The 16305-nt window shown below is 39.1% G+C and overlaps 1 protein-coding gene across 8 annotated transcripts in view; it reads right to left on the minus strand.

Annotated features, from left to right (window-relative positions):
* Positions 1-16305, minus strand: part of l(2)k05819 (transmembrane protein 94-like protein l(2)k05819) — a 132318-nt gene that overhangs the window by 15277 nt on the left and 100736 nt on the right. For all 8 annotated transcript variants that reach the window (XM_083125451.1, XM_083125450.1, XM_083125452.1 and 5 more), the window contains 5 exons: positions 14868-15045; positions 12072-12192; positions 11848-11972; positions 6524-6773; positions 5465-5558 (listed from right to left, as the gene is read on the minus strand). In XM_083125451.1, coding sequence (XP_082981577.1) covers positions 5465-5558; positions 6524-6773; positions 11848-11972; positions 12072-12192; positions 14868-15045 — 768 coding nt within the window. The remainder of the gene's footprint in view (positions 1-5464; positions 5559-6523; positions 6774-11847; positions 11973-12071; positions 12193-14867; positions 15046-16305) is intronic.

A 16305-nucleotide genomic window follows, 5' to 3' on the forward strand; every position in this document is an offset into this window, starting at 1 on the left:
CAGAATGGGAGCAATAGCAATGCTGCACTGCGGAAATATCGCCAACAGAAAGGGCTGAGAAGAGGGCCCATGTCAATTAATGGGCTGAAGATGATGATGAAGAAATTCGAGGAAACAGGTGAATTGGGTGTTGCACTAGGGAGAGGAAGGTGGAAGTTGTGGACGAAGTTGCTGTAGCTGTAGCTGACCGTGCAGCACATGCCTCAACTTCTGCAACCAGTGCTAGAGCTGTGGCACGTGAATTGTCACTCTCCTGGTCAACAGTTCGCAAGGTTTTGCGGTGCATTTTACACTGGTATCCCTACAAGATTCAAACTGTGCACCAATTGAAACCCCAAGATATTCCACAACGCCGTGAGTTTGCCCATCGGGTTTTGGCACGCATGGAAGTGGATGACATGTGGCAGGGGAATATTCTGTGGACTGACGAGGCGCATTTTACTCTGGACGGTGCAGTGAATACTCAGAACTGTCGCATATGGGGTTCCACTCGTCCACATGTTGTGCAGGAACAACCATTGCACTCAGTTTACATGACTGCTTGGTGCAGGTTCACTAGCTCCTTCATTCTTGGTCCGTTTTTCTTTGAGGAGATGACACCTCGAGGGCCTGTTAGTTGTACAGTGACATCTGCACGTTATAGGGACCTCCTTGTGCAACACGCGATTCCATCTTTGCAAGAACGGAACTGTGAACACACCACCATTTTCATGCAAGATGGGGCAACACCACATGTCACTCGCCACATCAAAGATTTATTGCGAGAAACCTTCACTAATGACCGCATCATGTTTGGGCAGTTTCCAGATGCATGGCCTTCCAGATCCCCCGACCTTAATCCATGTGACTTCTGGCTGTGGAGATATTTAAAAGATTGTGTCTATCAGGGACATGTCCGGTCTCTGCCTGATCTGAAGGCTAGCATACAACGACATCGCTCAGATTTCACCAGATATGCTGCGAGCAACCGTCGACCGTGCTGTGTTACGAATGCAGCATGTTGCTGAATTGGGAGGCCATATTGAACAGTTCTTGTAACCATAGTTCCTAATAAACATGCCAGAATGATTGTTCTCATGTGTTTGATCTTTCCTGCCTTTTTCGTGTAACTATACACCGTTTTGACTGCTTACAGTGCCATTTTTTACCCTGCTGGCGAGAACATATATTAGGGATGGGCCGATATGAAATTCTGGCCGATACCGATAAAGTACCGATATAAAATTTACCAATACCGATAACCGATATTCTACCGATCCGATATAAAATTAGAAATTGTCAATGAAGAACCTGAAATGTTCATTGATCTCCTTAATAAATATGTTTCGAGGTGACTGCAGTGCAAAAGAAGTTGAATATTTAGACAATTACTTTTTTAAAAAGTAGGGCATCAAGATTATCCATAAAAATTACAACAAAATGGCAGAATTTTGCACTAAATTATAAGATATTTATCGATATATCGGATCGGTAAATAATCGGTAATTTTACCGATAAACTGACACACCGATATGCCTATATCGGCTGATACCGATAGAGTACCGATTAATCGGCTCCATCCCTAATATATATATATATATAATTTTGAATTTTTCTACTGTCCGGTGAGTATTTCCTTTTACCTTCTTTGATTTTTACTTAGCCCTTTTGGCCCTCCTTGCTTTTATCCATTATATATATATATATATATATATATAATGGACCAACTTAACCACTTCCGTTCCCTAAAATTCACCTGGACACACTCCCCCAACCAGATCACCTTCCTGGATGTGGACGTGCACATCGAGGGAGGACACCTGACTACCTCCATCCACATAAAACCCACCAACCACATGCAATACCTACACTTCTCCAGCTCCCACCCGTTCCACACCAAAAAAGCAATTCCATTCTCTGTGGCCCTCAGGGGACAGCACCTGAACACTTCACCCACCTCCCGCCAGAATTATAACCTCCGCCTACACCAGGCCCTGGTTAACCGTGGATATCCCTCCATCCTGGTCACCAAGCAAATATCACGAGCTGCCTCACATACCACTACCACCAAGAAACCTGCTGCCACCAACCCACCTGCACTCATCACTAGAGGCACATATTTGTGGTAAATAAAAAAGCAAAATTTCGGTACAAAAATAGAGTCAATTTCGGGTTCAAAAGCGGTAAATAAAATAAAATATCGGTGTTATAGCGGTGAAATAATGGATGAAAAGTGGTATATAAAAAGACATATTGGTTTTAAAATTGTGAATATAATCCTAAATTTGATTTAAAAACTACACTTATTCCACAGAATTAACATATCACTTCTAATAGCACATTTATGTAGTTATCAGAGTATTAAGTTTATTTCTGTGTAAAGGAGTCCATTTTTGCTTCTCCAATATTAACAGCAGAATTAATCAATTTTCCGGGAATTGCATAACTCTCAGGATAATTCAGACCTCAGAAGGTGTCGCATCGGTGAATAAACCCTGAATTTCGTGTTTAAGAGTTAATTTCGCTTTTTGCAGTTCATTTCGCATTATTTCGTGACAAAATATGGTCACAAAATGCACCTTACACCTTTCAAAGACATGAAAAATTAACACTACAATGTGTTTTTTCAAATTTCGTTTTTTCGTCAAAAACGAAATATGCATGCCCCTACTCATCACCCAATATCATCCCCACCTCAACAAAATCAGGCACACACTGCACTCTCTTCTCCCAATCCTCCACAGTGATCCCGAAACCAAAAACATATTTCCCGACAAACCCAGGGTGGTTTTCAAACGCCCCCCTAACCTCCAAAACATCCTGGTCCACAACACTCCTTCACCACACATCCAACACCCCCCTGCCCATAAATGCAACCGACCCAGGTGCAAGACCTGTCCCATCCTCATCACTTCTCACACCCTCCAGGTGCACACGGCCACTGGCAAATTTACCCTCCATCCCAAAGGGACCTGCCATGCCTCAAACCTTATCTACATCCTCACCTGCAACATCTGTGGTGATTTTTACCTGGGGGAAACATCAACGGCCCTCAACCTCCGCATCAATAACCACCGCTCCTCCACCCACAACCTGGACTTCACTGTCGCCGTCCACACCAACCACCACAACATCAGTTTCAACGACTGCTTCCGGGTAGTGATCATCCACCTCCTACCCCAACCAGCCAACACCTCTGTTCGCAAAAGATGGGAGAGGGCCTATATATCGGCCATGAGTGCAACCACTCCACCTGGCCTGAACAAGGCCACCCAGTAATGCCCAACCCTCCCGCCCTCCCTCCCAAATCATCCTACACACTCACAGTTTACGACGAGCCTGGTGACGAAACAGTGTTTTTTTCGTTCTACGCACCGCTTCTTCTTCAATGGGGACCTGGCAACTCTGCAGGACCCCAACTTCCGGTTCCGTCTTCTGTTTCTTCTCACACCGATGATGCTATAAATTAGCGCAAATTTTGAATTTTCCTACTGTCCGGTGAGTGTTTCCTTTTACCTTATTTGATTTTTATATATATATATATATATAAAAATTCGCGAGTGCATTGCTTCATTAGCATATCTACGAAGTTTCAGACTGCTACTCTCATTACAGCCCGTGCTGTACCACTCTGAACACCGTCGCTTTAATTATAACCACCTGGTATGTGTGTGGGTGGGTGTGTGTGTGTATGTGTATGTTTGTTCCGGCATAACTCTCGAATGCCTGGAGCAATTTCAACCAAACTTGGTACAGGTATCACTTGCAATCTGGAAAGAATATTTTTAGGATAAGACACCCCTGGCACCCCTAGGGGTGGTGTTGAAAGGGGTGACATGTAAAAATAATCTAGAATGACCGATATTAAATTCCGCACAGGCAGACATCCGTAACTCTATGCAATCCAGCACAATGATAGTGTTTCTCGGGTTGTCTAACATTCAGGCTGTGTTGCGAATGGAATCCATAGTTTTCGTGACACTCCCAATGTGGTTCAACTCCAAGTTCATCACCTATCGGCATGGGGGGTGAGAGGGGGTGAAAAATAAAATGACACAAATGACCTAGATTAGTGTCGAATCCATAGTTTTCGGAGTCCCTAAGCTAATTGGTGACATTCACGATCACATTTAAAATTAGTTACATTTTACACTATAGTTAAAATTCATTATTTTCCTGTCTAATACAAGATTGGGATAAATAAATACCCGGGCAATGCCGGGTAATCAGCTAGTACCAATATAAAAACTCCATGGTGCAAATATACCTCTCAGGTCCAAAGCCCACCAAACTTTAAAATGGGTGATGGGTAGAGTACCGCCACTGATGTTTTCTGGCTTTTACGACTTATTACAGTGTTAAGGCTTTCAAGTAGCTCCCCAATTGTTCTGGGAGATCAGTTTTAAACATTTAACAAAAATTTTGAATCACTGTATGTCCCCTCCCCCATGTAAGATTAAAGAAATATATGCAAATAAGATAATCTGTTGGTGATTATTTAGTTCCCTCTAAATTCCTAAATTCAAACACAAGAAATACAGGTAAATAGGACAGCAACAAAATTCATTTCTAATTCAGTGTTACAGTGTTAAGGCTTTCAAGTAGCTCCCCAATTGTTCTGGGAGATCAGTTTTAAACATTTAACAAAAATTTTGAATCACTGTATGTCCCCTCCCCCATGTAAGATTAAAGAAATATATGCAAATAAGATAATCTGTTGGTGATTATTTAGTTCCCTCTAAATTCCTAAATTCAAACACAAGAAATACAGGTAAATAGGACAGCAACAAAATTCATTTCTAATTCATCACAATTGACTTCTGCACTTCAATATGGAATTATTTTCCTGTAGTTTACGGTTATTACAAGCATAAGAAAACAGGTCAATATGGACCGATATAGAAATACGAAAGTTTCACGACGAACCTGAATGTTTCATTCATCTCTGTAATATATGTAACCAGATGATTGCAATAGTTTTTGCCTTAAAATATATTAAAAAAAAAAACATATTTAGGAATTTATTTTACAAAACCATATATTCATTTAAAAATTGAGAAATTTGCACTAAATTATAGGACTAGTGGGAATTAGATGCAATTTCACTCATTCATTGGTTCATTGATATGCTTATAATGGTCAATACTGTTATATAGAGTGTTTTAACCTAGATGTCTTGGTGTCCACAGAAGTAATTTTGAGAATCATAATTAGCCTGGTTTTTAAGCCAGTAGTGAAATCCATGATATTTTCTGAAAATTTGATTTTATCATAGCACAAGAAATGAAGAATGTTTCAAATGTATTTTTACAATACAATGGATAGAATTCATTGACCTAATCAGAAAATCCGTTGCATGTATGCACAAGTGATGTGTTATGATTGTCTATAACATTTCTTAACTCTTTCACTCTCTCTCTCTCAGTTACACACAAACTAACTCACTCATTCACTCTCTTACATGTGATAATATGAATTTACTTACAAAACAACAACCGTAACAATCCAAAGTTTGTTCCTGATAGGATTTTCCTGCCAAAGATGAGAATGGCGATGCACAAATCCAATGGAGATGGTCACTGCAATGACAGTAAATTATTGTTGAAGTACACTTCAAACACAAACTTTATTTTTACATTTTCAATAATATACAGGATGGAGCAAAAAATCCTGATGATTTTTAAAATGATATAACACAGTAAATAAAAAGAGTTTGTCTTTATTCATGTTCTAGCCTTACACACATATGTATGTCATTATTATTATTGAAAAAAAAAAAAAATTATACACCAACATTAATTGCGGAAAATAACATCTCGCAAATGGTGCATACTGGAGTCTGTCGCCAAAACTTCTAATCAAATTTTGCAACATGTTCCTCACGGTCCCTACCTGAACTAAAGGCAGCGATTCAACGCAAGGTAAATTTTGTATCGGTATCAACCAAAATTTCGTATCAGCCCATCCTTAGTTTATATCCAGAACTTGGTACTAAATTACAGCTATTTGTAGATATACTAAATCTGTAAAATTATCAGTAATCTTACCATTAAATCTTTATCGGACAAAACTGATAAAGTGCTAATTACTCTATCTCATCCCTAACTTTTTGCTTAGTGTTAAAGCAAGATGAATTTGCTTATCTGACAAAGCAGTGGCATGCCCAAGGTTGGGTTGGTGGGGGTTAGAGCAACCACCCACTCCCTCCCACCTTTTAGCTTATCATTCCTATAAAAAAAACATCAAATGCAGGAAAATATAGCAAAATATAGAAATAAGTACAAAAAATAAGAAGACAAGATCCCTCTGTTATGAAAATCTTGCATATGCCACTGTCACAAATGGCTGAGCACCTTATGAGGTTGAACCTTGATCTCGCCACCAATGTTACCAGGTTCTAGCTCCAGTCTGTGCATGGGTTTTCTTTGCAAGTGTCCCTTAATCAATTTCAATCCATCATCACTCATCCTCATCGTTACGATTAGCCAAAAGTGGTAGAAAAGCAACACTAAATGAAAGTAAAAACAGACATGTAACTACTCACCTAAATACAAAACAGTTAAGCACAAAGCTTCTTCCTGTACTAGCGTGAGACCGTAACTGTGAGATGATCCCCATCCACCCCAAGAGTACTTCTCCTCTTCAACAAAAGGGAAGACCATGGTGCAAGTGGCATTCCTCTCGCTCACAACATCCCAGCAGAAATAAGCGAGTGTCACGGAGACGAAAAGCAACACCAGGAGCACAGCGGGTAGAAACTTAATCCCATAGCACCACAGGATAAAGGTTACCATCTGGAAAATAGGATGAAATGATACAGTAACAAAATACTAATTTTTCACTTTAGATATTGAATTATTTCTTCAATAATTCAACACAACAGAGCACAGTGTGAGTTTCAACACATGCATATGCGAATTTCAGAACATTATGCAAGCTTATTCAATTAATAATTTGAGCACATATATTATCATATTAATTTTAATAGGACATTTAATAATAATAACATTTTTATCGAGTAGTCACAGGTCAGAATATGCTATTCTTCCACCTAACTCTTGTTGGAATACAGTGTAAAATATAGAGCTGAGCTGAAGAGGTTTGAGGTTTGCAAAAATTATGAACAGTTTTATTAATCCAATATTTCTATAACTGATTGCACAATTCTGATATTTTGTTACAGTTTTTATGAACACAGAAATTTTTGGTTCCATATACATACACATAGCATCACACTTCCAGTACTAAAACTATAACATTTAAAACAGTAACTAATCAAGTTTCATGAAAATTCCCAAAACACATTAGTCAGATGCTTGGTGATGGTTTGTAAGAATGGTAGTTGCAGATAAGCTTCCCTTGAATGTACAACGGTTTCGTCTGTTAGCCTTGGACTTTCCCTTGCATAAGCACCAAAACTCTTGTAAATGTTACATGCTGTCTTGGGATTGGCTCATCATTTTGAAATTGTTCATGGGGATGCCTTTGAGCAGTGATTACATACCTTCCGACTACAAGAAAAGAAAAAGTATATTGTTGCCTGGAATTCCATTATACCTAGTCATATCATAAATTCTGTTACAAAGTTTAGACAGGGATTGCAACACTGGTTGGCAAGGTTGGATCAAACAACAACAGTATCATTGTGTGTTTGGCTGTGGTAGCGGAAAGGTGAATTTTACTGCGAGTCGAACGGAGTGGGGTGTATACGAGAACCGTGTGGCAGTAATCGCACTGCACTAAGTTGGCAAATCACCATCGGACATTTTCAACACCCTGAAAAAGCTGAATATCAGGAGGATGATCGTGCATTGGACCATCAACAGATACTGTGACACAGGGACAATTGAGGATCGCCCCAGGAAAGGTAGACCTCGCAGCATGAGGAGCCAGAAGCTCGTGAAAGCTATGGCAGCGCAGATTCGACGAAATCCTGTCAGGAAACAAGCAGTGATGGCTCGAGAGCTGAACATTTCGAAAATGTCAAGGTCGTGTGTGCTTCGAAGTGACCCCATGTTCAACAATGAGCCGTGGAGTTTCCAGCAGGACTCAGCACCGGCCTACAAGGCAAAGACCACACAGGAGTGGCTTCAGAGGAATGTGCCTGATTTCATTGCTCCTGCTGATTGGCCCTCCAGCAGCCCCGACCTCAGCCCATTGGACTACAGGTTGTGGTCCGTTTTGGAGGGCATGGTCTGTAGGAAGAGGCATCCAAACTTTGCGAGTCTCAAGCGTTCTCTTGCGAAGGCAGTGGTGGACTTTCCTCTCGAGACCGTGCGTGCAGCTATTGATGACTGGCCTCAGAAACTTCGGGCCTGTGTGAAGGCCAGAGGTGGCCATTTTGAACAGTGATTGGTGCTCTGTGTTGGCAAGACCTGTACCTTTGTAACATTATACATTATGTATTATTAATACATTAGCCTGCTCACTGTGCCTGTAGTTCTTCATTAACTTTGTAACAGCATTTATGATATGACTAGGTACACATCCTGTAATCTCTGCCTAAAGGCCTTTTCATATATTACTACAAAAGAATGGGCCAAGTAAGAAGACAATCTGCTCTTGGTAGAGTCAAATTTTGTAAATCTACTGTGTGCATAGATAGGCTGATTGGGACTGGACCTACAGTTTAAAGTGGGATCCAAACTACTAGTGCCTCCACCAGGCTTCAAACCCAGAACCCCTTGATTACAAGGTGATGGCATTACAACTATGCCATTGACGAGGGCCACTCTTGGTAGGCTACTAGCAACATAGCTTGGCAGATAAAAATTTTTGCTTACACTTTCAATGCAAGTCCACATGGGCAACTTGACAGTGTTACTATCTATACTATCCAAATTACAACAGCAAGGTACATTCTTCATTTGATCTTATAATATGAAAATTGGTGAAAATATTAAATGTTTCACGAAAAGTGGAGTAAGTGCCTGATTTCTTCTGTAACCTACTTATTTCTTTCTATGACCAAAAACGTTGTCACCTTGTGATCAAGGAGTCCCAGGTTCGATACCTAGTGAAGGCACAATGCACAGTGGTTCGGATCCCACTTCAAACTGTAGGTCCAGACCCGATTAGCCTCTCTGTGCATAAAGTGGACTTAAAACAACAATTCAAACAATTCTATAACCAGAAAAGAGAACCATTCACTCAAGAGACAAATTGTTCTGTGTTGCAACACTGCGTCCATAATTTTAAACTATACAGTTATAGTGAAAGGAAGATGAGGAATGTAGCAAGACATAATTCTTACCAAATCTGGGGACATCCTTGTGGACAACAGAGACCTGTTTCCAGACACAATAAACAGCACCTTTCAAAGTAACAACTGCCTCATCTCGGAGAATTATAGTTGGACATGGATAGGGGTCTGATAGTGCTTTGTCTTGGAAAAATGCTAGAAGGAACAGCTAGATGCACAGAACTCTTGTGAATTTTGGGAGATTCATGTATTCTCTGGTATAGGATCAGTGAACAAGACACCACCTTCCTCTAGTTTAGAACTCTATACACAATTTATAAGAACTGGATGTGTATGCAAGGGAAGTATACCAGCTGCCAGTCTATATCAGATGATTGAACAGATAAGAAATGCTTTTATGTTGCTGCCATATTCCAAACCATTGCCTAGGGGCCAACAACTGTACTATCCTGATTCCATGGGAATTTTCTAAAACAATTACTATTTCAAACACAATGTGTGTTATTCTAATGTGTCTCATTCTGTGTGTGTATTATGTATATGAAATCTTACAAGTTCTTTTACAGTAACCTTGCACAAGTTTTATTTACAATTAATACCTTTTTTTTTTGGATGATAGGAAGTAAGTAAATACGTCACAAACTGATGTGGAATAGCTGAAAATAGTAGTGAGTAGTTTCTAAAGGTGTCATTAGGTGGTAGCTGAATCCAGTTTGATGATATTCAGTTAGCACTTGCTAGATAGCAGATGCACGCATGAGAGTTCAGTTTAAAAATGGCGACCATGCTTGAGGAGCGTACATGGAGATGGTATGGGTGGAAGAGATGACAGGCGAGTGATGATAGACAACATAGCAACTGCAATAGGGTGTTCTCGTAGTTTAGCCTACAGAGTAATGCATGATTGCTTCAATTTTTGACAAGTATTCGCACGGTGGCAGCAAATATTTCGCGGATGATGAAGATGATGAATGTGGCTGGGACAACAGCCCAAAGACCTTTATGCAGCAGGTTTTGGGGGGCTGATAAATGATAAAGTGATACATAACTGTATGAGTGTTGGTGGAAATTATGCCAGGGAAAAAAAGGTTTCAAGTCAGTATTTCACTCTATTTTTTGTAGGGATAGGCCGATATGAAATTTTGGCCAATACTGATAAAGTACCAATATAAAATTTACCGATATTCTACCGATCCGATATAGAATTCCAAATGGTCCTTGAGGAACCTGAATGGATCATTGACCTCTTTAATACATTTGTATTTTGAGGTGACTACAGTGCTAAACGTGTTTCATATTTAGATATTTACTTTCTTAAAACGTAGAGTGTGGAGATTATCCATAAAATTATAAAGAAGTGGTTGAATTTTGCACTAAATTGTAAGATATTTATAGACATATCGGATCGGTAAAATAATCGGTAATTTTACCGATAAACTGATATGCTTATATCGGCCGATACCGATAGAGTACCGATTAATCTGTCCCATCCCTATTTTTTTTAATAAACATTTGTGACCTACTTACTGACTTAACCTCGTACAATTCATTTCTAATGTGCTGATTAAACGTAGAGCCACCCCCTGAACACTGCAACGTGCTGTGAAGGGGGATAGGGTCTCACACATTTACAATCCTGGCCATTTGTGGAGATGATGTGGACAGCACCCTGCCCCAGCCAACTTTACCCACTGGAAGCTAGAAGCTGGGTGAACCCCAGAGCAGCTTTATACATGGATAATGCTGGAACAATTTCCACCTGAAATCGCCCACCCGAGGGACTGAACATGGGTATCCTACAAGACAGTCAGATGGCCTACCAACTGCTTTATTGATATGCCAAAGCTATTGATCATACACTAAATAAAGACACAACGGAACTATTGAGATCCATAATAAAATTGTACATTTGGTAAATTACACCAATACTACATTGTTATGAGTAAAAATTTTATAGCATCCCATGCTTAGTGCATACACAAATAATTATTTCTCGTGTAGTCTACGGTTATTACAAGCATAAAATCATAGTTTTCCGTTGTAACGTTTCAGGAGAACACACACTCCCTTCATTAGACATTTATTTTTAGTATGATTAAAGATGCAGTTATAACAATGGTTAATTTTTTTTAAACAAATTTAACAAAAAATACAACCATTGTTATAACTGTATCTTTAGTCAAACTAAAAATAAATGTCTAATGAAGGGAGCGTGTGTTCTCCTGAAACGTCACAACGAAAAACTATGATTTTATGCTTGTAATAACTGTAGACTACAAGAGAAATAATTCTACAATGCAAGCAATGCATACATACAAGAAAAATCACAAATAATTAAGCAATAAATATTTTTCTTAAAAATGATAAAGCTGACAAAATACAATATGTGCAACAAATTTCAGACAAAAGACAAGAAATACCCAATCTCCATGGTAAAGTGGTTCGTACAGTCCGCTACAACACCAGGGTTCGAATTCCAGCCTGGCCACATGTATTCCTTGTGAGTGTCCTTTCATCATCCTCATCTTTGCAATTAGGCAAAAATGGCAGAAAAGTGAAATAAAATAAGCCAAATCAATCAATGAAAAAGACAAAAAAAATCTAGCAAAAAAATTGAACATCTAGAGAGGTAGACTGTAAAGCATGAAGTTGGAAGATATACATACTTCAAAACTAAGTTTACATTGGTTCTTCCCAGTTGCTTCTTGCATCACTTGGGTATTTGTAGGATTTCCCACAAGGGACACAGACAACAAAGGAATGATAAGGCACACCAGCCATAAAACCTGACCTGGAAATAGAAAGAAAACATCTTTTTAGCATGTGCTTCAACGGATAACAGCTTAACCAAATAAATCAAAGTCACCATTGAAATACTGCAGATACTTACCTACTGAGAACACTGGTGGTAGCATGAGGAAAATACCAAGTACTTGGATTGCATTGACCGAAACCGAGCAGCAGATCCAAAACTGGACACAGCTCCAAACGCACTGCATGTAGTGACGAGACTGGAATAAACACAGGAAATTATTAGCTTATGCCTATGTAACTGAAGGGCAGTATTAATATTAAGTATTTGTGTATTTTGTTGTTGTTGTTGTTACTTAGCATCCCATTTCTGCCACTCTTGACTAATCATGAGGATGAGTGATCATAAGATGAAATTAAAGAAGGAATACTCACAAAGAACACCCATGCTGGAATTCGAACCTGGGAACTTTGCTGAAGAGTTCAAAAGTCAATCACTTGATGCACCTAGGCACTAAGCTGGCAAGATTAATATAAACAGCGATAGTCTACCAATCCGATATAAAATTGAAAATGTTTCTAGAAGAACATGGCTCATTAGTGTTCTTAATGCATATCACCAGGTCGAATTTTGCGCTAAATTATGGGTTATTTATAGATATATCAAAATAGGGGAAGCCTCAAATCAATGGGTACCTGGGGGGTACAGGTGGTCAGAGCATGGTGCTGATCACATCACCTCCAAATTGGCCGAGATCGAGAATGTGTGGGGCCCTACACCCCACACCCACTTAATGTGCCTTCATGGCACAGTGCTATATGCACGGGAAACTTTACCTTTTTACCTTAGGGTAAAATTATTGGAACATGGGCTGATAGCAACAGAGTATCTATTAATTTGTCACATCCATAAGATTTATATACAAGCATGGGGGATGGGACCAATTAATCAGCACTGTATTGTTATCAGCAGACATAGGCAAATCAGTGAATCTGTTTACCAGTTTAAAAATCATATCTGTATATTTTCAATGTTCCTGTATTTCTAAAAACAGTCTGTAATTTAGAGCAACATTCTGCTATTTTATTCCTTTTTCTAATGAATACACCAGTATAATTTTGTTTTCTTATAGTTTAGTTTGACATACACACATGTTAGCTTTGTAAAATAGATCTCTAAATACAGAGTTTCATTTCCTAAGATTACATTCATTAATCAGGGAAGTGAATACACAATATGTTTCACTGAATTCATAACACACACTACAAATTGCATAAAACACTAAATTCACATCATTTTGTGACTCACTGTGCACGGAACATGTGATATTATCCTCTTATAAGCACTTTCAGGAAATGATTAATATTTCTTAGTGTTAAGGTAATTGTAAATAATCAAGATCCTTAATTTAATCCTTTCTCTAAGAATACCTGGATGCAAGATATGAAACAGTGAAATATGTCACACAGTAAAAATCAGGACATAGATAAACTCTGGACTTGCAGAAGTTACCTGTTCAAAGCAATACAATTTCAAGACAAATACAGAGTTAATAACAGGAACACTAATAACAGCAAGTATGCCGTATGCTTTTTTTTGGTGTAACATACCTTAGTTATAGATGTTGAAAAATTATCACCATTGGAAGCAATACTTCATCTGCAACACGGAACAGATCGACAAACAAAATATATGGTTACTATGGGAAGGGAAGGACACATACTGTAGTCTTATTTTGTGTGTCTCATGTCATCCAGTGTCTGTGGCTTTGTGGCATACACATTGTTTTTCAAATTTTCCCACAGGTAGAAATCTCATGGTGTTAAATTGAAGATCTCAGTGGATATGCAACATCTCTTACATTGCTCGAAAGAAGAATTGCTCACCTTTGCCATTTTGCTTACACTACACTGATGGGATTTCCAACTGGCGGCTGGGAAAGAATGAATCAGTGATCAGTTGAATGGGGTATTTTCAAGTCACAAGGTACCAAAAGTTTCTGGTGGGATGAAATGAATGAGAGAGAGTTGGCCAGAACCGTTACTGGATAAAAGTTGTACAATAGTACACAAAGCATTGAAAATTAGTGCACAAAACACCCAAACACTATACAAACAAGCTAATAAAAACAACTGACAAACCAGACGTACGATTGGCAATGTTGTTTCAGGAGAGCAACGTTACCCCAATAGCTTTTACTTCGCTTTGACACTCATCGAGCCACACACCCCCCAGGAAGATTGGTGGACAGATACAGCTATGTAGCCAAAAGTAGGTCAGCTGCCAGTTGGGCATACCACCTGGTGGGCTGTGATGGAACTAAAAACAACAGAATGCGCACACATATCTTGACATACACTTGACAGATTCAAATACCAAAAAGTCTAGTCATCTTTAATGGTTTTTCTGTTATTAACGTTCGAAGACTGTCCTCCTCCGTAGCCATGTGGTTTAAGGTGCTGTGCTTTGGACTCTGACTGCGGGACAGCATGGGTTCGAGTCTGCCTGGGTTCAGTCTCTGGGTTCTTGGCCTGTGTATAGGACCGGTGGCAACCCACCGTGAGGAAATTAGGGAGCTACGAGTGAGTAGTGTAACCCTGTCTCGGATATCTCCTATAACGACTGAGGGTTCGATGTGCTGACCCCACTTCACCCCATTACCAGTTGAAGATCTCTACACCTCTAGGTAGGATTGTAGAAGGGAGACTGGCCATCAGGAGATCAGCCTAGGCCCTTCAAGGGCTGTCGAGCCACGGGTTATTAACGTTCGAAGACTGTAAACCTTATATTCGGACACTTTGTATACTCAGTCCTGGAAGTGTAAATCCATAGCTGCTTGATCAAGTTTTGGAATAAGAAGGGTGTGATTCTTAACTGGAGGATAGGATCCCCCCACCCCCAACTTTGAGCCCTAAATACACAAGAAAAACTTACCTCCATCACCATATGAAAAACTGATACAGGATCTTCGCGTAAGAAAGCAACTGAGCAGGTTACGGAATTCAACCTTCTGCTAAGTTCCACTGGTAACGGCCCACCAGTCTCTGAGCTCATTGGGCGGAAAACTGGAATCTTTTGGCACACTTGTGGATAAAGAGGTTCTACTGCAAAGCTGCAAAAAATATTACATGTTAATCAGCAGCATGGTGTGTACTGTGCAGCACTGTATGATACAAATAACATAATTATTATTTCTATTTATGGTAGGAATGAATCCACATGAAAGTTTTGCCAATATCAATAAAGTACTGATATAAAATTTACTGGCTGACATCTGCGGACACACAAGGGTCACAGGTTCGAATCTCTGCCTGGGCATGGGTGTTTTCTTAGAGTATCCCTTCAATTCCATCATATCGTCACTCATCCTCAAATTTGCATAAGCCAGAAGTGGCAGAAAAGTGAAGTAAAAACAGTAAAATTTATACTGATATTCTACCAATTTGATATAAAATTGAAAATGTTCCTTGAGAATATGGCTGGGTCATTAAAACCCATTAATGCATACTGCATGTGGCTGTGATGGGTTTTATGTTTAAAAAGGGAATTGCACATTAAGATATTTACTTTACAAAACCACAGAATATTCATAAAAACATTAACAATTCACAGGTTTTTCTATGGGTAGAACCTATTGCAAAACAGAGAGCTTTTGCAATTTTATATCGGTATTTTATTAGTGCTAGTAAAATATTCATATTGGTCCATCCCTAGTTTGACCTCTCTACATATATTCTTTTGCAGTTGCACTCCAAGTATATATATAATGAAAAGGAATAAGAAAACACTCAAACAACACCGAAAAACTTTAAAATTTTTACAGCAGCAGGAGAAAAAAGATGGCGACCCTTCTTGTTCTTTTCCCTTTGTTTGTATATCTATGTTTGAATTTAATAAATTATCCAAATAATGTATATTTTTTAGTTTACATATTTCATTACATACATTTTCGCAACCTTTTCTTGTGTTAAAGCGGTCTCAGGATTGTTTTGAGTCACCACACGAAAGTTGTATTCTGCATGCGTTCATGTGCACTCGCATTTTTTTTATGCCTCACAAACAATTGGGTTTTCAATAATGTTTCACTAAGAAACTGCTGCTTTAGTATGTGCAAAAATTCACTCGGATTTACTCTTTGTTTGGTGAGAAATTTAACAATAATACGTTGTGGAACTGTGACTGGCCTTAATTGCTCACTCATGAAGCTCCCTACTGACTGAATGTTTCGAAGGTGAAGTGTACGGTATAGATCAAGCTTCAGACATGCCCACTTCAACCTCCATTTGGTCCTAATTGGATACGTTTGCTTATGCAGCTGTATGGAACAAATTCCAGTTTATATTTGACTGACAATGGAAGTATTCTATAATCC

This window comes from Lepisma saccharinum, chromosome 7 (genome assembly GCF_977018435.1).
Source record: "Lepisma saccharinum chromosome 7, izLepSacc3.1, whole genome shotgun sequence".
Classification (NCBI taxonomy): domain Eukaryota; kingdom Metazoa; phylum Arthropoda; class Insecta; order Zygentoma; family Lepismatidae; genus Lepisma; species Lepisma saccharinum.